The sequence below is a fragment of the Canis lupus genome, chromosome 18 (genome assembly GCF_048164855.1).
Source record: "Canis lupus baileyi chromosome 18, mCanLup2.hap1, whole genome shotgun sequence".
NCBI classification, from domain to species: domain Eukaryota; kingdom Metazoa; phylum Chordata; class Mammalia; order Carnivora; family Canidae; genus Canis; species Canis lupus.
The window spans coordinates 30,766,042-30,790,507 of NC_132855.1; the positions used below are offsets into that span (position 1 = coordinate 30,766,042).

Sequence of the window (24,466 nt, forward strand, 5' to 3'; positions counted from 1 at the left end):
CCCAGTTTTAAAACCATCAGTGATGGTTATGATACAAAACCAATGAATCACTAAATTCTACCCCTGAAACCTAATAATATGCTATAGGCTAACCAACTTGAATTTTTTTGTTTAAGATTTATTTATTCATGAGTGAAACACAGAGAGAGGCAGAGACATAGGCAGAGGGAGAAGTAGGTTCCTCGCAGGGAGCCCAATAGGACACTCGATCCCACATCCTGGGATCACTCCCTGAGCCGAAGGCAGATGCTCAACTGCTGAGCCACCCAGGTGTCCCTCAACCTGAATTTAAACTAAAAAAAGGAGGGGGGGTATAAAATCATCAGTGGCTTCCTAGTGTCAAGAGGAAACACTCAACATGGAAATCAAAGGCTCTCATGGGCTTGCCCTGGCCTCCTCTCCCCATCTTTCCCCAAATCCTTGTTTCCAGCACTATGAAGTACTTAATTTTCCCAGTATATTTCAGGTGCTCTATCAGGTCCTCTGTTCACTCTGATCTTAATGCAATTCCTAGTTTCTCTTTCAGAAAAACTCTTCTCCATGTCCAAGTTCTGGCTTAATATTTGCCTCCTGCAGGATTTCTTCTTAACTAAAATCAGGCTGATTGAGTGCTTCTCTTCTCTTTTCAAACCACAGTGGCAATCCCTCTGCTCTACTAGCAACTCCTTCATTGTATTGTCTTTTTATTTTTCAGTCTGAGTTCATATTTCAAAATTTCTTAAGTACAGAAAAGTAAAAATAAGAGAATAATTGGAATCCAAGGTTTTTTTTTTTTTTTTGTCTCTATCTCATCTTTTTCTCCTCCCACTCTTCATCCTCCTCCGCCTCCTCCTTCCTCCCTCTCCCTATCCCTCTCCTCCTCCTCTCTCTTTTCCCTCTCCCTCTTCAATTCTGTGAGCTCCTCCAGGGTAGGGATGATTGCTTATTCCAGTTTGTGTCCCCTTGGTATCCTGCACAGTTTTGGCACACAGGAAACACTCAGTAAACATTTTATGAATCATCACATTTGCAGGAGATGGAATTGGCTTGAGATATTCTTGAGATACAGTAATGAGACCAGCGTCTTTTGTAGATATGATACCTTCCTTGACACAATATGAACATATTTTTAAAAAGCAGCATAAGGGCAATTTCAGAATACCTAGAAAGCAGGCAGACAAGTGTGGATTGGACTAGGCAATTACGGTTGTACTCTTAGCACAAGATGCCGAACCTGACTCAGGTTGTTTCCTGTTTCAAAGGAAAATTATACAGAACATTGTGAAATAGGTTGTGAGGGATGGAGAAAAATAGAATCAAAATCCTTTTAAGGATTAACTATTGTACCACTGCTAGGCTGGAAAAGGAAGCTGGTTTAGTTTGGGGAAAGAATTTAACTCAAAATGGGTTGCCTCATAGGGGCTGGCAAGAGAACCTCCTGGGAATGCCCTGTAGGCAGTTGGAAGGGTGGAGCTGATGAGATCTCTCCACCCCTTCTTTGTTGTTGATTTCCAAAACCTTTGATCTTATCTTTAGGCTGATTTGGTTACAAACTTCCAGAGGTTAGGATGAATTGTTTTGCAAAATACACAGGTCCATCCCACCCTTTAATCTCTGTAGTGTTTCAAGTTGAAGGTCTTGTTTGACTTTCCTGTGGGCTATCAAGCTTTCTGCTGAACTAGAACCTCCCCAGAACTCTAGATGATTGTCTGCAGCAGTGTTCTGATCAACCCTGATCCTGTAGGCTGTATACTTTTGCTGTATCTCTTCCTTACCACTGTGACAATACAGCTTTTTTTCTGCTCAAAAACATATTAATTCCCTCAGCCTGTCCTTCAAGGCACCACATGGCTTCACCCTATCTTTCTGGGATGATCCCAATCATTGCTCTCATCTGTGCTTCATACAACTGGTGCTCACTGTTTTCTGTACTCATTACTCAGTCTCTAACCTGAGTTTCCCTGTCACCTGAGAAGCCCTCTTACGTTCTCTCCCATTGCAGAGGCTCTGCCTTTTTTTTCCAAAACCATCAAAAATATAATCTATTCAGGAAACTTCATGATCCCTCAATTTCATGCAAATTTTTAAAATCCTTCTTTGATTATCCATAGATGTTTGTATCTCTCTTCTGGCACTAAGCTGTTCTTTGATGTTTTGAGCTGTTTTTGAAATTAAAAAAAAAAATTCTTTCTGATTTCTGCCCCAAACACTCACACATACACACAGATACACACACACAATTTTTATAAGCTCCTGAATGAAGTTACATGATCTATTATTTACCAATTTGTTTGCATTTAATAAATATTTGTGGAGTGGAATTATATGGTAATTGATGCCTTGAAAATTGTGAACTGTTTAGTTATGGAAATTCTTTATAGAAGTTCAGCCCTTGGAGGATTCCCCATTTTGAGAGGGAAGATTAAGGGGAATGGCAATGGGGCAGCCCAGACATGGTGACTTGCTTTGGTTATTCAGGGAATTGTGGGAGGGCCTCCCTGGAACCCAGGTCAACTGTGGCTTAGCTAGTGAACAACTTAATTTCATGTAAATCAGCTATATTAATCATTTACAGAGTGAGATATTTCTGCTCCTATTTTATAGTTCTGCTGGCAAGTGGGTGCCAGAGGAAGAGGGAATTCCCTGGGTAACTAGACTCCAACCTCAAAGCTCTTTACTTCCTCTGGATGATTAATTATGTTGCAAGGTTCTTAACAAAGGAGCCTTGATTCAGATCTCCAAGCACAAGGGTATTAATGCTGCAGCACTTTCGCTGCATCCTAGGTCAGTTAGATTTTTCTCAAAGCTGGTTCCTATTTCTGGCAGTAACTCTTCAGTTCTGGAACTTTAGTTCCAGCCAAAATAAACTATTGTCTCAGGTCTGTATTTTTCCTGAAGCACCATGGCATTTTTATGGAATGTGGAGACAGTTTTATGTAAGACTTTAATGGTAACAATAAAGGACCCAGATCCCCTTCTCTGGCTTGCTATCCTTTTCTCTGTGTCCCGGCAGTGATTATACAGCTTCCAACAAGAGAGCCATCTTAAAACTTCCAAATGAAAGCTGTCATTTATTTACTGTGTGATGTGATGTGATCCTCACTTTCCTGTCTTTTTTTTTTTTTTTTTTCCTTTCTTCACAAGAGCATAAAATCATTTTTTTTTATGGGTAGCTACATTTTTCAAGAAAGAGAAGGCATTCTAAATCATGATTAAGTGTTCAAAATTGTCTTGTTGTTCAGTGAAATAATTCTAATAAAGTCTTATCTTTTAAAGTAACCATGCTTTATCTATATTTATTATTCATACTGCTAATGATAATAACTCAAAGAAGCCAATATTACATTAAATCTTAGACTTTTTAAATATAAGGAAGACAAAGCTTGCTTATTCTCTCTTTTTTTTTTAAGATTTTTTTTTTTTACTTATTCATGAGAGACACAGAGAGAGAGGCAGAGGGAGAAGCTAGCTCCCTGCTGGGAGCCCAATGAGGGACTAGATCCTAGGATCCTGGGATCATGCCCTGAGCCAAAGGCAGATGCTCAACCGCTGAGCCACCCAGGTGCCCCAAGTTTGCTTATTCTTGATATTTATTTTCCAATGTGTATTAATTTAATTTAAAAAAACATATGTCATAAGGATGAATTTGAATGCTGTGGGAATACCACTGTCATGATAGGGTCAACATGTTAATATTTAGTATTTTGAAGGCCAGATTTTTCCACTTCAATGAGTGAAAAAAGGAAATTCTTTTGAGATTATTATGTTTCCATTATCTGAGTTTGTCTTATGAGTTCTCCAAAACAGGGTTTGTAAATTGAGGGCTTTAAAAGTAAACTACAGTTCTGAAGTGATATCTTTGTAAGAAGATGAGCTAACGTATACATGATAATCCTAAAAAAGATGAAGTTAATTAACTTTTAAAAATCTTATTGTTTTATTAAAGATTATCTTTTAAAACTGAGAGCTCATGTTCTAGCAATTTAAGGAAAAGTACAATAATAAACTTTTTGTGATTTGTTGTTGTTGTTGGCTATTATAAACAATTATAAAGTTTCCGTTTTATAGCATTGCCACTAGTATATAATAACTGTTCACAGCAGCTTTAGTTACATGTTCCATAAAATTGAGCTTCCTGTCTTTACATTTTAGAACCTAGATTGTGATCCTTGAGATTTTGCTATGTTAATGCATACAATTACTTAAGGAAAGGAAATAGTGTAATATGAGAAGACAAAGAAATCAAGCCATCAAAGCAGACTTTTGCATAACAAGCAGAATCTTAGTGCTTGTTGAATTTAGCTATAGAATTTACTAAAACATATCTTTGAGCCATATGTCTGGAAATGTCCTACCATTTTAATGTGGGAAGCACAGAGACCTCACTGAGATAATGTTATGGTATACCATAACATGGTATGTCTCATGGCTTCATGAGACAAACCTGGATTATTGGTTAAAATCAGCCTTGACAGTTCTTCCTACAGTCATTTTATGCATGTCTAAGTATCATAGGTTTGTGGGAATTGTATGATGATTTCTTTTTCACAGGAGAAATGTCAACTGATATTTTTAGAGCATAATCACAATCAGAAAAGACCTTACTTAAGCTATTAAAAACTTTCTTCTTATGAAACTATTGAAATACCTAAATTAAGGAATTTTTCTTATATTTGAGTCTTATGAACATTAGGTAAAGTATTAAGTTTAGCTATGGTTTGCTTAACATATAATAAATATGTTTGTTATATTTGTGTCTTGGTATGTATCCACATGTATATAAAAATAGAATATGTGACAAAATTGCATTTAGTATGGCAAATACATTTTGACCTATGAACAACATTCTGTATAGTACCTTGAGGATTATGAGCTGGGGTAAAGAGAAAACACTTATTTAAATCAATTATTATCTTAGCAATGTTTAACATGGACTCACTAAATTATTATTCTTTCATACTTCGGATATTAATTTTATGTCAGTGTGATTTATTTACATGAAAAATACTGGAGTTCTCAAATTGGTGATTAAATATAATTAGGAATTATAGAGCTTTTTCTCTTCATTATGAAAACCTTCTCATGTTCCATGGAGTACTTTTAATAAGACATTGCTTGATAGCCAAGTAAGCACATGATGGAGATCTGTTTGTAATATAATAAGCATTTAAAACATGATCGCTTAAATACAGTATTTCCCATAGCCCAGATCTTTAATAGCATGGATTTTACTGAGCTTAATATACTTTATCAAACTGGAATTCAAAACTTTCATATGTTGCAAAGATAGTCTCTTCTACAGTTGAGAAATAGTATATTCCAGAGTGGAAAGAGGTAAGTGTGTAGTATGTGAAAGAGCTGATAATAGAAAGCCAATGTCACTTCGTCTGAGATCTGGGGAGAAAAAAAATGCAATTATATTGTGAAAACATATCTCAAAGTGCTTTAGAAACTTTATCTCTGGTTAAAGTATTTATTTATGGGGAAGTTTATGAAGTACTTTTATGTCTATTATCTCACTAGTCTGTTTAGGAAATCTACAAGGCTGGCAGTAAACTGAGAATAACGGCATTACAACTGTTAGGTCAGTGCAGAGAGATGAGAGCGCTGAGATTTTTATGCCAAGCCTGTTGCCATTTTCATTTCCATAGCTATCCCCAGAAAGCTTAGTGTTTTAGAATAGATTAATGAACATTTATTGTGGGACTGCTAACATGGAGCTTAATTATAAACACATTCTTTTTCATTTCCAGTTTTTCATAGCAAGTGCCCATTATGGAAGATTCCCTGATGTTATAATTAAATGTAAGCTTAAAAATAAGAAAACTTCCCCTTTAGTACTGCCACATGTGCATACACACAGGCACACACTTAAATGCATGTGACACAAAATTACTTATATGCATTCCTCAGAATACAAGGTTTATATCCCTCTGTGTAATTTTCCTTCTGTTTGCTATTTGTAAGCCAACATCTTTCTAGACACCAGGTACTTTGTATTTTTTACTTACATTGTGTGGTACTTAAAATAGCATGATAGTCCAGAGACCCTCTGAGAAATGCTTTTTTTCTTTGTTGACAGCCCCCCAAATTTAGGTACTCTATGGTCTTTTTCCAAACAATTCTTAAATATTTTCCTTTGTTTTCAGTTATAAGTTCCTTAAGTAATTTCAACGTAGAAATATATTCAAGAGAAAATAATTTCAATTTCCATCTTAAAAGGAAAGTATTGCAGTTGTGGGAAGTTTGGAGTTTCTTTTCACTGGTATGAGACTATGTGTATATTTTTAGTTTCCAGTATTTGGATACTGAAGGATGGTCCTCTTTCTTATTGATGTATTTTATAGTATTCTTTAGGTTTGGCACAGTTATTATATCATTTAAACAACAAAATACTTAGATGTAGTGATTATTGCTGGATACCCAAAAATTTATGATTGGTGGTGGTTTACTATGTATTGCATAAGATTAAAAATAAATCTTTTTTACTTATTTAAAGTAACTCCTAGCCTTTCTTTGCCCAAAATAGCATGAGCAGAGTTTCTGTGACTTACACATTTTGGTGAATTGATTATCAGATCAAACTATTAGTTTATAGATGAACTTTAGAATACTGTTGTAAATACTATTGTCTAGTCCTTGAGATCATTTCCAAATTAGCTAAACATATACTCTTAGCCTTATTGATCTTTCTTTCTTTTCTAAGACTTTATTACTGTAGACATCGCTATTTATGATTTTATGATAGTTTCTGGATATCAGAATTTAGTTTGTGAAATGGGGTGTTACTGCTGTGCTGGGGCCATTTAAGGAGGGACTTTCTGGAGTCAATTGTTAAATTTTGGGGAAGTTTGAGAACCAGTTGATATCACCTTAACTTAGTGGCTTGAAATTCCCTAAGGTGAAAGTATATACATCATGGAAAGTGGCAACTTGAACTACCATAGGATTTTTCCCTTCCTATCAGTACACAACTGGGAGTGATTCATTCCAAATCATTCAAAAAGAGTATTCAAATATTGCACAAGTGATCAAAAATGTAAAAATCTACAAATGTTTTATTTATGTGCCAGATATGTGCATGACTTTGACTACATGCATATGTGACCAGTGGTGATTGAAGCAAACAAAATATTTTAAATGTTTAAAGTATACATATATATGTATTTACTTACGTACGTACAAATGTACACTTTTTATTTGGTTTACTTTGAAAATAAAAGATAGTGCCATTTAATTATACTCAAAAAAAGTATAATTTTGACTCTACTTTTTAGTAGCAAAGCTGTAAAAAGAAAATATGAAAAAAATAAAATCATACAGACTTGCAAAACCCATTTATTTTTTAAAGGAAACATAATTAAACCTTGCTGATTGGCCAAAGAAATTATGAGCACAGCTGGGTCTTTTAAAATATGTATGGGTAGAAAAAGCTAAAAAAATATGATCACCTTTTTTTTCAAATCAGTTTCATTTTAAAAAACACATCAAGATACATTTCGCTAAAGGCTAGGTGTGAAATGACAGTTAAGTGATTCATATAAAATTAAAAGTCTAATAAATGTGATTTAGTAAAAATTTCAGTTAATTAAGTCTGATTCATGATACTTCTTTAGTTTAATAATATTATTAATAATAAATATATATTAGTGAATTGGTTCTATATCTTAGATATACACACTTTAAATTCCCTAATTTTTCTCTTTATAACAATCCCATGTGGATTCTGTAAATGGGGAATCTGAATTTCAGAAACAGGCTCAGAGGACCACACAGTAAGTAGCAACAGTGGATTTCCAACTCAGGTTGGCAGACTTCAAAGCTCCTGCTACTTTCCCCCAAGTCATTCTTCCCTTCTAAATATGTAAAAGTTTTAAACAGTAAGTATGTAAAGCTGTAAACTTATACAGCTCTAATTATAATCACAATTCTGTTTAATCAATGCAGAACTTTTAAAAATGTGTACATAGATCTGTCCACTGATTGAAATTATTACAAGATAAGCAGAGGATATGCTTTGTGTATGTGTGTGTTGGAAAATTACATTTTAGGAGCAAACTATACATGTCTTCTGTACAACACGGTGTTGACTCTCAAGTACTGGGTACAACAAAAATGTTTGTGAAATGGAAAAGGGAAACACCCTTTCCCTCCAGGGTGTAGTGGAATACTAAATGCTATTTGATATGTAACGTTCAAAAGCTTTTGAAACATTTCAAAAACTATAGTCTGTGATCTATGACATATGAAAAAAATAAAATATTTTATTAAATTGTGAGTTTTGGTGGAGTGCCTCAATTTGATGTAAAGTTACAAGCCATGAATTATCTGCCAAACCTAGCTTAAAGCGGTATACTGACTTGGTAGAGATTAGAAATAGATGTAGAAGTTTTTTCACATGTAGTATAATATAGGAGGTATTACGATAATTTTTATCTTTTAGACTTCAGTAAAAATTTTCCTAGTGTAATTCTTTTAGTCTTACGTTCAAGTTAGTCTTTAAATTATTATGGATGGATAGATGATAATTGCCCTTAAGTTCTTAAGTTTCTATATCAAATGTATAATTGCATTTAAGACCTTCAAAAAGTCTTTTAGAAGTTTCCTATATAGCAATCATTAAGACTTTATAGAATGTTTCATACCATATGTGGGATTAAAGGCTTCATGGGTAGGTGGTTAGAATCTGTTATATATGCAAATATATATGTATATCTTTATATTATCACCCCCCATGAAATGTAGTAATAGTGATATTATTCAGATATTTCCACAAAACGGTCTTATGAAAACACAAGCTATACATCCCCAAATATTAAATTTAATAAACAGGTGCTTGTGATGTTATACCCCAAATAACTATTTATAATTATTTATAGATTTATCTGTATCAGCTTTTATTCCCAATTGATTATAAACTACTTTAGGACTGATTATTATGTTGGACTGACCCATTTGCTAGCACATGACACAATAAATTTTATATATATATATATATAGCACACCACTGTCAACATAAGAGTATAGGCTGTAGAAACCTGGTTCAAAAATGAATTATAGCATAAATTGGTATGTAAATGACACTTTATTATTTAGCCTCACAGTTCAACAATATTGTCAATTCCTAATGGCCTTTCTCTATAGGCAAGCAGATTCTGGACTTGGGTATCATTCTTATCTTCCTTTGTCCAAGAAATAGAAGTCTAGAATCAGTATCTCTGGCCTCAACCTCTTCCTCCACCTCTCAGAATAATATTTATGAACTAAATGGAGGCCTCATCTTTTCCTATTATTCATAGTCTTTTAGACTCTTGCAACCATTCTAGCTTCACTGGTCTCTGCCACCAACGATCTTTGCTTGCATATTCTTTATGGCACAGGCCAGAAGTTCTAAACATTTTATTGTCAAAAATCCTTTTCAGTTACCATTTGATCCCTATACTTAGATCTCATGTTTCAGACTTTTTTCCAAGTGAATTTCATTGCTGTTTTTTTTTTTAACTCAAAATATATATAAGTAGTGAATAGTAGTAATGATGCTGAGGAGAAAGAGGATAATATGACTTGTACATTTTGAGATCCATCAGCACGTGTGTCATTTTCATATTATGCTCAAGCATATTTACATCAGACTTATTCTTTATTCTTTGTTATTTAGAGAAATTGTCAAATCACACAAGTAGATGATTTAATAAGAGAGCTGATTATTTATTTATTCACCTATTTATTTATTTAATAGAAAGCAGGTGTTCCCTAGTCAGTGTGAATAGAATTCTATTTGTGGAAGGGATTTAAATAGTGTTCCATAAATGTAAGTTCTAAATTCTTACACTTCTTCCAGTTGGGAAAATCCCTTTACAAAAATAATCACAAATTGACTTTAATGCAGATGAGTCATCCGAAGACTGTTTTCCTTCTTGCTGGTACAGCTGCAATAAAGAAATAGATGACAAAAGCATTTAACCCTACCAACAGCAATCAGAAGGAAACTAACTGCTGCTTGGTTCCTGAACCAGAGCCCCTGGTTGGTTGGGATTTTATGATTGTTTTTATTTTATTATTTTAATGTATTATTTATTTTTTTATAGTTTCTACTATGAAATTAAAGCAAAATCAATTTATAAATTATTTGCCATTAATCTTCTAATATTATATCTGAGGTTAAGAAACAAATAATTTATTTTCAAACCTTCTATATGAGAGGAAAATTATTAGATAATATTTCTAAGGAAGTAAATAAGTGCACAGTATTTAAGAGAGTAAGTTTGTATGTTTATTTGTTTAATAAATACCCCTGACCTGTTTTTTTTAAACCTATTTAATAGTGTTTGCTAATAAACATTTGTATGCCTTAACATCAAAACAGAATGTGACTCCTATCTACCTAAACTATCTCAATCCATGTAAACGGCTGCTAGGATTCTTTAAAGGAGAAGAAATACACACACACACACACACACACACAACACAAACACAACCTGACTCCAGTTCATTGGATATGCCAGTTAAGTTTTATCAAATTTTTAAATAAAAGCTTTCAGAGAAAAAAAATTCAGACATTGATCCCGCAGGACTTAGATAAACTGTCACCTCAACAGTTTCACTGGAAAATCATAATTCAATCTTAAACTTAATTTCATTTGTAGACTAATCAAAAGTAACAGAGGTATTTTTAGGGATTCATTAATTGTCAGTGTAAAATAGAAGCTTGCTAGTTACTATGCAAATTATAAATTTTTTTTGGTTTTATATTGAGTTTTGTTTTCAGAATGAGATTTACCTTCCGTTTAAAGATTGATTGATTAATTGATTCATTTAAGAGAGAGAGAGCAGGAGGTAGTGGTGGGAGGGGCAGAGGGAGAGGAGAGGAAAAACCCAAGAGGACTCTGTGCTTAGGGCAGCGCCCGACTAGGACCATCTCCGGACCCGGAGATCATGACCAGAGTTGAAACCAAGAATCAGTCACTTAAAAGACTGTGCCACCCAGGCACTCTCCTTCCCCCTTTTAAAAGATTTATTTATTTATTTATTTATTTATTTATTTATTTATTTATTTTAGAGAGAGAAAATTTTCCTACAGTTTAAAGGAAAAAAAAAAAAACTTCTAAAACCTGATTCTATTAATCTATCATTGTCAATTACTGAGATTCTGAGATGCAGTATTAAGGTCCTTCCTTAATAATGGCTAGAACTTACAACTGATTATTGAGTTTCCACAATATTCAGGCACTGTGCCGAATGATTTACTTAAGTTAATCCACTTCACTTTAATTCTGTGTTAAAGATGAGAAAAAGGGATGATTTGATTAGTGGAATAAGCAGATAAGTGGCAGAGATGGTGCTCTTAGCCATATTTAGTATCACAATTAAAAATGCTGATGTTTCTCAATCTTTGTTCTTATGAAAAGGCCATGCAAGGGGTAAAGGATATTTAGGGAGGTCTGTAAAATGGATTTATGTCTGTTTCTATAACTGACACTGGAAGCCAGAAACATTGTATGACAGTATGGGACCTTGAGTGAGCCCCTCAGTCACTGAGTCTCATTTTTCCCATCTATAAATAGAGCGGGTTTCCAAATAGATGATTTGTAAGGACTGTTCAGACTCTAAAATTCATGCATATTAAGTCAGGCTGTTTCAGATTTATTATAATAGAATAATTAAATTAGTATTATGTGCTTTGATGTGCTAGAGAAACATAATGCTCTCTTCTGAAATCTATTGACACATCACATCTCTAACAGGATAGTTTAGAGAAATGGCAAAAAAAATGCTTTAACGATTTTATATGCACCATTTTACTGTTTTGTCTGGATAATTCTCAGAAATTGTTAGAAATTCTCAGAATCTCAGAAATTCTTAGAAATTATTATTCTGCAGTTATATATTTGGATAGATTAGCATTGGCAAAAACACTTTTTGAGCAATTTTTATCATGAGACAATCCAGTCGTTGAGTTGAAAGAGACAAGGATTGGCCATAGCGTAAAGAAGGTATTATTTACACACAAGAAATTCACCTTAACTTCTGAATCAAGCTGATCACTCCTAGAGAGAGTTGTGTACCACGGAGTTACTGATATCTTGTCTCAAGTATTACCTGTGTGCAGTGGGGCTCAACTGGGAGAGATTTTTCCCTTTGGAGACTTGGACAATATTTGTAAACATTTTTGAATGCCATAACTGGGACCAGGTTGCCAGGAATTAGCCAATATAAATACATCATGCCCAGTTCAATTTTAATTTCTGATTAACTTTTGATAGTTTTAATGTAAATACATTCCATGCAATATTTGGGATATACTAAAAAATGCATTGTCTACCTTGATTTTTGTTGTTGTTTATCTGGATTTTAAATTGAACTGAAAGTTCTGTGTAGTGTTTGACAGTGCCAAAATGGGCTTGAGAGTTGCTACAGGCATCTAGTGAGTACAAACCTGAATGCTGCCAAACATCCTAAAATGCCCTATATTCATATTTCACTGAATATAAATTTAACAAGGTTTATCTAGTCCAATATGTCAATTAATAGTGCTAAGAATAGTAATTATAATCTGTGTACGGTCTGTTCCTTCATTTGTATAACATTTAGTATCCTCATTTTTTTAAGTATTTTATTTACTTATTTACTTTAGAAAGAGAGCATGCATGCACCTGTGCAAACAGGGAGAGTGTGGGAGGCCTTAAGAGCAAAGGGGGAGGGAGAGGGAGAGAAAGAATATTAAGCAGGCTCTACGCAGCAGGAGAGCCCTACCCATGGACATCCATCTCACGACTCTGAGATCATGACCTGATCCAAAACTAAGTCATATACTTAAGCAACTGAGCCACCCAAAGCCTCCAGCCTCCTCAGTTTTAAATTTTATAATTTAAATTGCTGCTTTTCTATCTGAACATGTTTAGAGATATCATTACAGATATAAAATGTAAATAATATTCCTTGTTCCCATCTCCTATTAATTAAGTGCTTTGAAAAGCTAATATAAAGTAATATTGCTGTGGTGTTTTCTCTTTTTTTAAGCTGAAGATAATTTAAATTCTGATAAATGAACAAAACCCCTTAGGATTATCATTGGAATCATAATCCACAAACAGCATGAAAATCCAAGTTCCAGCAAAAACTCGGAATTAGGTGCTTAATATTGGGAATATGAAGATGAGTAAAGAACATTTTTTAATCTTAAGTTAGCTGGAGTCTAGAATTCCGAGAAGCAAAGCAAACATGAAGATGAATAAGAAACTCAATTTATTATGAGTTACCGCTATAAAAATACATTAGAGATACTGGTGGCTTAACAAAAAAGTCTCAGAATCACGACATAAGTGCAAGCCCTCACACTGTTAGAGGATATAGATTTGTCTTCCAGAATAAAAAACAAAACAAAACAAAACAAAAAACCTTTATAGAAGCTCTCCTGTTCCAAGCTTCTAGCAGAATTGGTACTGAAAATTTTGGTGCCTTACTGCAAAAGCGGTGTGGTGTTTTCGGAAGCCATAAGAGATTTCCATCCTTTTTGCTATATTGACAGCTGTAAACTAGAAATGTCACAATTCTGGCACTGCCAAGTTACTTATTATCCCTAACTTCTGAAAAGAGTTTGTTTCCCTCTTTATTCTCTCAAGGCTACAGTAACACCATGGAACACAAAGCCATTTCCTGACATAAGAATTGAGGAGGAGGTGAATGGGGGATGCCTATAGAAGTTTGCATCTTCTGCATGCCCTTGTCCATTGCTTCTGCAAGAATTGGGATGTAACGTGGATGCTAGGATTATCTTTATATTTGCCTCCAACTACTGAATAAATGAGGACAGTAGTATGTATGAAACATTTATATCCTACTTGAGGAAACAAAGGATCCACGACTACCACAGAATGTGGTAATCATTGGAAGAAAGGAGCACAGATCATTTGATGAGATCTCACAGGAAGGGTGCATTCTTTAAACTAATAAGATCAGGAAAATGTATGTCAAAAGCTCTTCACTAGGTGTTCCATTGGAGTGCAAATGGTGATTATTGTAAAGTCCTTTGCTAGCAGGCACAATTCAAACATGTATGTGTGCCTTCTTTTGCTGGACAGATGGCCATGATATTTCTGTAGTTTATGTTTTCTCTCTGGAATATAGCAAGAGGCATAAAGTCAATTCTGGGCATCTGTAACCAGTTTCTAATCCTAGAAGTATGTAGCAAGATTGAAGAAGTTTACATTTACCCAGAAGACATATGCTGGTTTTGTTTTTGTGTTAAATACTTTGAACTTGGTAGTGAGAACTAAAATTATGCTAAATTTGACTCGAGTAAGTTGCATTGTATTTTCATTTTGTGTGTCTTTGCCTCTGTTTAATTTTTTAACCAAAATACTCTTTTGTTTAAGAATATTTGGAATTGTACAATATTAATTTTATCAAAATTTGTTAGTTCTTTCTGTATTTTACTTTGTTTCTGTGGCATAGAGGAAGGACCATTAGGTTGACATACTCTTATTATAGAAAGAACTACATAGTAATTAAATAATAAGAAGGGCAAGGTAATGAAATTAAAACCAATTGTTAACGTGTCATTCTTTAAAAACAAAGGGACTCCACTAAGAGGAGGCTGCAAGGTAAAAATGGATTCCTGTATTTATGTGCACAAAAAGTAGGGAACTGAAATGAATTATTGACTGATAATCAAAGGAGCAATGAGCAAGGAGGCTCTGTAGAATTATTTTTGCATGTTGAATTGCCATTACTATTACCAATACTAAACTAAAAATGGTCTTTGAAATTTGGGTTTGCTGTATAAGTAAAGAGAAACAATTATTATAGCTCTATGTTTTTCACATCAAAGGTGCAAGAAATAGTGAATGTTTTCAGAACTAATTCTTATTCGAGAATGAGTATAGTGGCTTCCAATCATATTTTTTCCTGTAACATCTCAGTATATAATATTCATTAGTAATAGTAGATCACTAAGCTATGGTTTTCAAATCTGGAGAGTGGATCATGGATTGGCAAGAGGATTTAAGAACCCCTGGGAAGGTTGCTTATTCTGGAAAAAAGTCTGGAGAAGCTGATATTCCTAGTCATTAAGAAGCTGGAGTAGCAAGTTGGATAAATTTCCATAAGGTAGGCTATTTCCCATTTAAATGTGAAAATACTAGCACCAATAGGATTATTCTATAAATTTCCCTGCCTCCATCCACAATCCTTATGCCCATGTAATTATAATTATTAGCTTCCGATACCAACCATTTGTGCAGCTTTGTTAATAATAACAGAATATCTATCATTTTGAATAGAGTACAAAAACATTGATACAAGAAGTTGCAAAGGACTAAAATAGACAATGGCTTAGTATTCAATCTTCCTTTGGAGTATGGAATAAATATTCATTGTAGTCTAAGCTATAGAGACATTCCTTTACATTTTGATGTTTTACAGACATAGGTAAATTATATTCCTCATTTAAACAAGTTAATAAGCTTACCCAGGTTAGCCAAAAAAATATACTCAATCATACTTTAATATTTCTCTTTTGCTAAAAAGCATTCTATGGCACTAGTGAACAGACCAAGCCCTTACATTACTTGTCTTCAATAAAACATTATTATCTTTTGGCATCCTCTTGCACTAGGGGAAATAAAAAGTCACATGTGGAGAAGTTCTAAATGCTAGACAGAAATGATCCTTGGAGGGCAATTTTTATCCTCCACGGAAGTATTGCAGACTTCTTCCATTAGCATAGTCCCAGGGAGCAAAAGGTTAGGGAACTGGGACTGCCAACTCTACCTGAACACATAAGTCAACATTTCCTCCAAGCAGCGAGGGAGTGTGAGAGTGCACCCACATGTGCCTTAAAGCATCTGAGACGAGAAACAACTATTGTAATATTTTACATTGGAATATACTGTACAGATGGTGACATTTTGTTTGTGGCTGTAGGGAAGAAAGTATGGCAGTTTCCAGATTCCCCCCTCAACACCTACCATTTGGCATAGGATACAGGAGGTTGAAGAAAACGGAGGGATATTTGCCTCAGTTGAAACAGCTGGAAAACAGATGGAAGCTGGTGTGCAATTTGCCAAAAGCCTTGTTCAAGCGTCCCACTCATTTTCCACCAAAGAAAAACTAGTCAGGTGATAGGAGTGGAGGCCTTAGGGTTAGCAAATGATGGGCTTCAGGACATGGACAGGGAAAAAGAAGAAAGACAAATTTTTAAAAATCTGAGATTATAGGAAATATAAGTGCAGAAATGTAGTTCCAAGGAGCATGTTTTCAATAGTAGGAAGCAAAAGTGGGAGCAATGTGGGTGAAAACCACAACAGAATCACAGATACACGGATGAAAGTGTACACAGAATTAATTGACATTGGTGATACCTCAACTGTATTGGCACTCTCTCTCGGGTGATGAATTCAGGAAGCACACACCCACTCTTCATCAAGTTAATTACAATATAACTATCCCATGTGTGATTATGGTAAATGTAAATGTAAGTGTGCACAGTTTGCATTGTTTTAGTCACTGGATTATACTCTGTGAGCTACTTTGGTCTGGAACTCAGGCATTCAGTAAATTGCTTTTGGATTTAAATGTTGAATTATAGCCAGATTTTTGTTTAAATTCAGTCACTGGATATATAAACCTCCTGTTGTATATTTCTAGTTATAATGGGCATGTATTTAGATCCACTCCAAATGACCATTTTTACAAGTATTGGCCCAAGTTCTGTGTGCTTGTGTATTTGTGTGTGATGTGTGTACTGATTTTGAAGGACTTTTGAATACTACAAAAGTTAAAGTATTTCAAAAATAAATATAAATTAATAGGCTTTCCTCCATGTGAATTTGTTCATTCATGCTTATATAAGGGATTGTGTTAACCATGAATCATTCAAATTGAATTGCTTATGAGAAAAAATGCTCTGGCTTTGCTGTCAGTTTCCAGAGTTGCTTTACAGAAAGGAAAAGAGTGTTGTCCCCATATAAAGAATAATCGGCTGCAGATTTCAGACTGAGCATGGCTCCAAATTGGCATCAATACTTTTGATTCACAGAATATAGATCCTTTGAGAGGTACTTATCTGAGTATTCTAGGCTATGACTGAGTTTGCAGTCTGCCAGGACAGTCAATGGAAACATTAAATTAAAAAAAAAAAAAAGTCATCAAGGTTTGCTTACACCTAATAGCTATAAACGCTCTAAAAATGTAGAGGTTGGTAAATCTGTAGCTAAATAATAATAATAATAATAATAATAATAATAATAATAATAATAATAAAAATAAAAATAATAATAATAATGACTGAAGCTTCCACTTTGAGTCAGGTAAGTTGGCATTGTGTAGGCATACCCTACCCGAGAGTTCATACATCATCTATTACAAAACTTACCTGGTCTTAGTGGCTTATTATAAGGTAAAGCCTATGTGTGACATATCACAAACCACTTTTGCTCTGAATAAAGCCCTGCTTGCTCTGCCAACGTGGGGAGCCAGTCAACACAGGGGTAAGTGACACACCCAGAAATGTGGTCAGTGAAATCTGAGGAATTTCCGACTGTGCCACTGCTTCAGTGAATCATATGGTCATCCCTCAGAGGAAAAGTAATGGCCAGTGTGCCAAAATTTTGATGCAGACTTTTTGTAGTGGCTGCTGCTGCTGGACCTATACAACTTTACATCTGGCCAACAGAGATTCTAGTAAGAGTCAGAATGAAACTGTTTACATCAGAGTGCCTTGTCTAGTGGATTCCCATTATCCAGGGCCCTCTTGACTTCAGTTAGACTTTCTTAGCCAGACAGAAAAGAACACTAATATATATATATATATATATATATATATATATATATATATACACACATATATACACATATATGTATATAATATGTATATTACTTATCATAGTTAAACATCACTGGGTGAAGAAACAAATGTTGCCCAAAAAGATCTTTCCTAAAGTATACCATATTACATTTGTCAATTAAAAAAATTTAAAATGTCATTCTTTGTAACCCCTTTTTTAAGGGTTTTTTTAAGAGATGGAGGAGGGGCAGAGGAAGAGAGAGAAAGAGAATCTTAAGGAGGCTCCATGCCCAGTGTGAAGCCCAACATGGAGCTCAATCTCACAATGCTGAGATCATGACTTGAGCAAAATTAAGTTGGCTTAGCCACCTGAGCCACCCAGGTGCCCCACACTTTGTAACCTTTTATTAACCATCATTTTTCCTATATTGCTTTTCTTGTTTGGGTTCTTTGTACTCCCACCTAATAAAGACATCACAATTTGTGTGTACATGCACAAAAATAGAGAACTGAAGTCATTTTTAAGAGACCGTAATTTTTAAGAGACTTTACCTTGATCATGTTGCTATTTCACTGAAAATAGATTCAACATGAATTACTAGAGCTGGTATGATTACCTGTTATTGGTTTATGTGGAATTTTTTCCAATATAGGCACATATTCTATTCTTCAGTATATTAAGAATGTCTTCTAACCTACATCTCAGGGATACGATAAGGATAAGTAAAATACTATATGTTAATTATACCTTAAATGCATAGGAATAAAAATGGAACACTATGCTCCAAATTTTTATTATTTCTAAATGGCATTATAAACTTTGGTGTTTGGATAGCTTTTTTAGGTGTTGTGCATATCTCTCTCTCTCTCTCTTTTAGATTTATTTACTTATTTTAGAGAGAGAGAGAGCATGCACACACAAATGGCAGGGAGGGGCGGAGGGAGAGAGAGAATCCTCAAGCAGACTCCCCACTAAGTGCTGAGCCTGCCACCAGGCTCAATCCCAGGATCATTAACCTGTGCCAAAATCAAGATCGGCTGCTTAACCCACTCAGCCACCCCGGCCCTCCAGTGTTGTGCATCTTTGTCTATCTCATATATAGTGAACAAACATTTTAAAAATGTTTCATATTTTGAGTCTTATGAACACAATTTTATTTATAGATTCCACATTAGAATAGGTATTATATAAAATAAGAGAATAGAATTGCTATTGCCCTCAAAGAGACTAAACTTAAATAGAAATTAAAAAGTCAGTAAATACACACACACTTTTATGTATGCTTTGTCTGACCTTGAACTGACTTTTATGGTCCAGTTGCTAAACATTCAAATTGCTTAAATATTCACATATTAAGTCAACACTTTTTTTCTTAGGAATTAAAGAGTTCAATCATACCTAGATCCCAAGTATACATATTAAACAACTTATTAAACACAATTTTACATCCGAAATTGTTTTCTAGAGGTGGTTTATTTATTTATCTTTTTATCATATTAAGAGCAAATACATTTTTTGTTCATATTTTGAAAGAATATTAGACACTTTGCCAATTAGGCTGAGTCACAGGAGAGCAGATCGAAAAAGTAAGAAATGTATCTTATCCTGTTGTGAGATCAGTCTTCTGCCTTTGCTCTCTGTTTCTCCATATCTAACATAGTACCTGAAAAAGTAGTTATTCAGTAAATGCTTCTGGTATGAATGATATGATTGTATGCATTTGAATGAATAAAGTCAATTTAATTCTCTCTTACATTCCCCCCAGATTCCCAGGAAGGAAATTACAAGTCAGAAGTCAATAGCAAACCCAGGAAGGAAAGGACAGCTTTTACCAAAGAGCAAATCAGAGAACTTGAAGCAGAATTTGCCCATCATAATTATCTGACCAGACTGAGGCGATATGAGATAGCAGTGAATCTGGATCTCACTGAAAGACAGGTAAAGTTGGACATTGTTGTGATATGGTATTTTTAATTGTGTTGAGTCAACAATCTTCTCTCGCCATTTTTGAAATATCTAGATCTGTGGTTCTTAAATGCCATTTGTAAGATAGGTGTTCTGTTCCATGATGAAGTTTTGGCACGGCAAAATGGCAAAATTAAGGATAAGATAGCAGTGTTTTTAAGGAAAACTACATTTATTCAGTTTAAGGTATCATTCTTTATTCTGTATTTGTGTCCTTCCTATATATTTTGGTTTAAAATAGTATTTCTTGTATATAATGATGGCATATAGTGAGCAATTCTTTTTTGCTTATATTTTAAAATCTCCTTATTTTGGTATAATAGAAAGCCAGCAACCCCATATTAGTTTCCTCTATTGCTCAGGACAGGGTTTGCTATGTTGCTGTAACACATTAACCCCCGGACCTCCATGACATAACAAAAAAGTTCACTATTTGCTCACTCTCCATACTAACTTTACAAGTTCAGCATTATAAACAATCAGTCACTCACGGACCCAGGCTGACTCTCTGGCATCTCGACATGTGGTGTCCTTGGTAACCACAGGAGGTAAGAAAGAGGTGGAGGTTCATGCACTGACCTTTAAATGTTTTCACCCGGAAATGACCCATGTCACTTCCATTTATACTCCAAGGTCCGGAAATCATCCGTGGTGCCACTTAAGTTCAAGGGGGGCTGGGAAATGATGGGAGCAAGGGCCCATAGGTCTTTCGTAAATATTTCCCAAATATTTTTGAACTGATATTGGTCTCAAAAATTTAAATTTCTGACATTGACTCATTTAGAGAACACTTTGCAATTATGAACGATCTGTGGACTCCAGTTGATAAAACCTAAAAGGTCCTTTCTTGGATTTTACTTGCTCCAGTAGTGCTCCCAGTGCATTCTTTTTATGGATTCTGATTTGCCCTGGGAGAATCTAGCTTACTGATGGTTAACAGTTGCTAATCTTTAGGAAAACATTCCTGAAAGGCAAATCCAAACATCTTTATGGACAGTGCAGTTATGATTGGCACTCCTAGGACTAGAGTCTCATTTCCTTTCACTGTATGCACCTCCTCCAGGGATCCCATCAGAACCAAAGAAATACCAACAGGGTGTGGACGTATGAATACTATCTTAGGACAGCAAGTTATTTTATCCAGTTTCTTAAATCATCTGCTTTCCTTCTGTTAATTTCTGGATTTCAGCTTTTGTAGGGTATTTCTGGGGATTGGGAATATAGAGAGAGACACTTTTATGTGGTTTTATTTATTGGCAGTTTATATTTTATTAAATATTATGACTAGTGCCTAAGTTGTGAAGCACAACATTTTCTTTCCCTTGAACTTCACAGACAAACTCCTCTCCATAAGTGTACAACATTTGGCATGCTGGAAAGGAGAATCCAAAATCTACATTATTGGACATCTGTTTTATTTTCATTTTTTTTTAAACTGGGAGCAGATAAAAAAAGAAGGGAGGGAAAGAATTACATATTTTAATGTTCTTATCCATAGACAGTGAATTCTAGGAAATGCAACCATGTTTTCTATGGTACATAAAGGAAACAAGCTAAGACTTGTTTCCAAGCTATAGAAATAATGGGATGCAGTACTATACTCTTAGCCAAGAGGGAATGTGAAGATTCTGTGCTTGCTATTCTGGGGATGGCTTTGGTTACCTGTGATTTTCTGATTATAAAGCAGAAGTTTCCCTTATGGTTTAAAATAATTTCTTTTAGAAAAGCAATTCTATAAATTTGGTCTGGCAATTTTTTAGGTATTTTGGATATGTCTTCCTGAGTTGTCATTTATGGAAAAGGATGATATGTAATTTTAAGCAAAATACACACACATACAATTCTAATCTTTGTTTTTGTTTATCAAAGGTCCCTTTTCAATTTTGTTATCAGTTAGCCTTGACTATGTAACAAACATTCAAAAATCATAGTGGTTTCAACTAATAACCGACATTCAATTTGCTCACAGTTTTGTGGGTCGGGGATTTTGACTGGGCTCAGTTGGATGGTTAAGCTGCTTACCTTACCTAAATCTCCCATAGAGTTGTAGTCACGTGGCAGGTTTGGGTTTGAAGAGCTGGTTGGTTTAAATAGTCTCAGCTGGGACATTTGTCTCTGTTGTATGTGGTTTCATTTTCTTCTAATAGGCTCTCTGAGACTTTTCAAATGGGGATAGAAGCATTGTCAGGAATAGAAGAAAAACTCCAATGGACCAAGGCTTTCAAGGACTCTCGTTATCTCATATTTACTGATGACTCATTGTCTAAAGCAAGTCATATGACCAAGCACAGTGTCAATGTAGAAGGAGATCATTTAAGGAATGGATATATGGAAGGAAGGTGACATTTGCTGGAGGCCGTTACCGAAATGATCTAACTATAGTGTCATAGGGGAAAAAACAAACAAACAAATCTTGAGATATAATTGGATTTTGAAAGAATTGAAATTTTATATCGTGAAGATTTTTTTATCCTATAAATCTTTATTTCCAGTTTTTCAGATTAATATGAAAAAGAGATGTATACATGTGGAATCTAAATTCCTAGTCAAAGTTAAGTCTTCAGAGGGCCACTATGTGACAGTGAGAAAAATTGAATTATTATGATAAAAATTTGAATAGAACAACTAGATTTTCCATTGGAATTTGGATTCTTAGGCAAGTAACAATCTCCCTAAGTCACAAAATGGAAATTAAAGCTAACTTCTCTTGCTTCTACTCAGGTTTATGTGTTATAATGAATATGAAAGAATTTCTAGCATAAACTGAAAAACACAACTGTCAATCAGAGGAAGGAAAACTTTTTGCCATTCAAGGCATAGTGAATTAATTATTTTGTAGCACAAATATTTGTTGAGCTAGATGCTAGAAATAAAATCTTGCTAAAATAAGCTAGACGAGTCTCTGCTAGAACTCTTGGAAGAAGCAAAAATTAAACAAATACTAGCAATTGTGATGAGTGTTGACTGTCATAAGAAAGGAATGACAGAGTTGAATGGGAGAACATTCCCTGATTATGCCAGATGTTTGTTTTTTTCCTAGACTTTTATATAACATGAACTATCTCACGCTGAGAATCTGAAGACTTTATGTATGTTTTCTGGGATGGATTTTACTATGCTCAATTTATCAGAAAAACATTGTATGCTATCAGTCATCAATTTTACTATTCTTAAAAGTCTGAATGCATATTTCTCCAAAATGCCAGAGCTCTTGTCCCAGTGAGATATTTTCAGTTTATTTTCTGAAGCTTGGACTTTTAAAGTTATAAATGTAGAATTATAAACTAAACCCATTTCCTTCATCTTCTTTTAGTTGTGACATAGCAATTCCATTATTTTAATTTTTCATCAATGCAGTGCCTGCTTATCTATGTAATCTGTTATCCTAGCCCTATATATTCTTAAATAGCACCCCTTTAACAGGATTACCATATGTAAAATATTCTAATTGTAGACATGTACTTTATTCATTTCCATTCTGCAAAATTTATCTTTCCATACTTTAAAATAACCTGAGACTTAGATCTCACTCCATATTGAGCAGTGTTTTCCTTAACTTTAATAAAAATTTCAATCTCCTAAAATATTTTTTCTTGACTTTGTAAAAGCTTTTCAAAACTCAAATGCAAAGGCAGAACTTTTATGTGTATAATGTAAAGAGAAAAAAATAATATTAAATAATTTATAACAATTTATGGCAGAATAGTTTTACAGAAATAACTTTCTCCTAAATGAAAACTTAATTTATAATCAGAAGTAGTCTCTAGATATACTTTCATGTAGGAATTTTATATAATTGCCTATGAAGTATACCTATGTATAACTGATATGTTATTTGTAAATACTCTTACTTTGTTGATACCACTAATCAATATACTTACTACATTTTATTCTAGGCCACATACATTTCATTATAAATATTTACTATAAATAAAACATATTTGCTATGATGATTAGATTTCCTTTAAGGAAAAAGTAAGATACGTTAAATCCTTAACTATCACTGAGTCCTTGAACTTTCAACACCCTCCCTGAAGAATAGTTCTGTAATTTTACAAAGAAGTCAGATTCTTAATGTTTGTTTCTCCCATAATGCAATGCCTTCACAGGTCAGGGAAGTCTATAATCCCCTTTGAACTCCATCTGGTCAAAGAAGAAGAAAAAGAGGCTCATTCCACGAAGTTATTCCACCTTAGCACCTAAGTATTAAAGAAGATTACTTTATGCTAAATAAAAATGGAGATACTAGAACACAGTCGAGCTTCATATATTTTTAGTTATATAATGCTGTTGTGTGGCAGTTACCACTCCAGTATCTACCAGCTTCTCACTTAGAGTTTCCATTTTACAATATATTCTTGTCTACCCTTCTCAATCAACAGCTAATAATCCTCAATTGGCAGAGCTACCTGGAATATTTTGAAGGCCAGTCAGTCTAAAGACCCTCCTGTCCCAAGGTATTTTTACATTTGACATGCTTATTCTGGCCTTTTCATCCATCCAGACACACTTGGAGAAAGCTGCTGCCAATTTTTTAATATCTCACAGTGGGAAGAAGAGAGAAGGCAGCTGCATGAAACTATAACAGGAGTGACAAAATGGACATTTTTATATGGCCAAGGCTGCCAAACATAGAAAGTATGGGAGATCCTTTCATTTCACAAAGCTAATCAAAGGTGCAATGTTGCAGATTTGTAAACTAGCAAAGATTACTGGAATAAACAGACCGAATTCAG

At 34.4% G+C, this 24,466-nt stretch overlaps 1 protein-coding gene across 1 annotated transcript in view; it reads left to right on the top strand.

Moving 5' to 3' along the window:
* Positions 1-24,466, top strand: part of MEOX2 (mesenchyme homeobox 2) — a 65,542-nt gene that overhangs the window by 28,850 nt on the left and 12,226 nt on the right. The window contains exon 2 of the mRNA XM_072783950.1: positions 19,531-19,703. Coding sequence (XP_072640051.1) covers positions 19,531-19,703 — 173 coding nt within the window. The remainder of the gene's footprint in view (positions 1-19,530; positions 19,704-24,466) is intronic.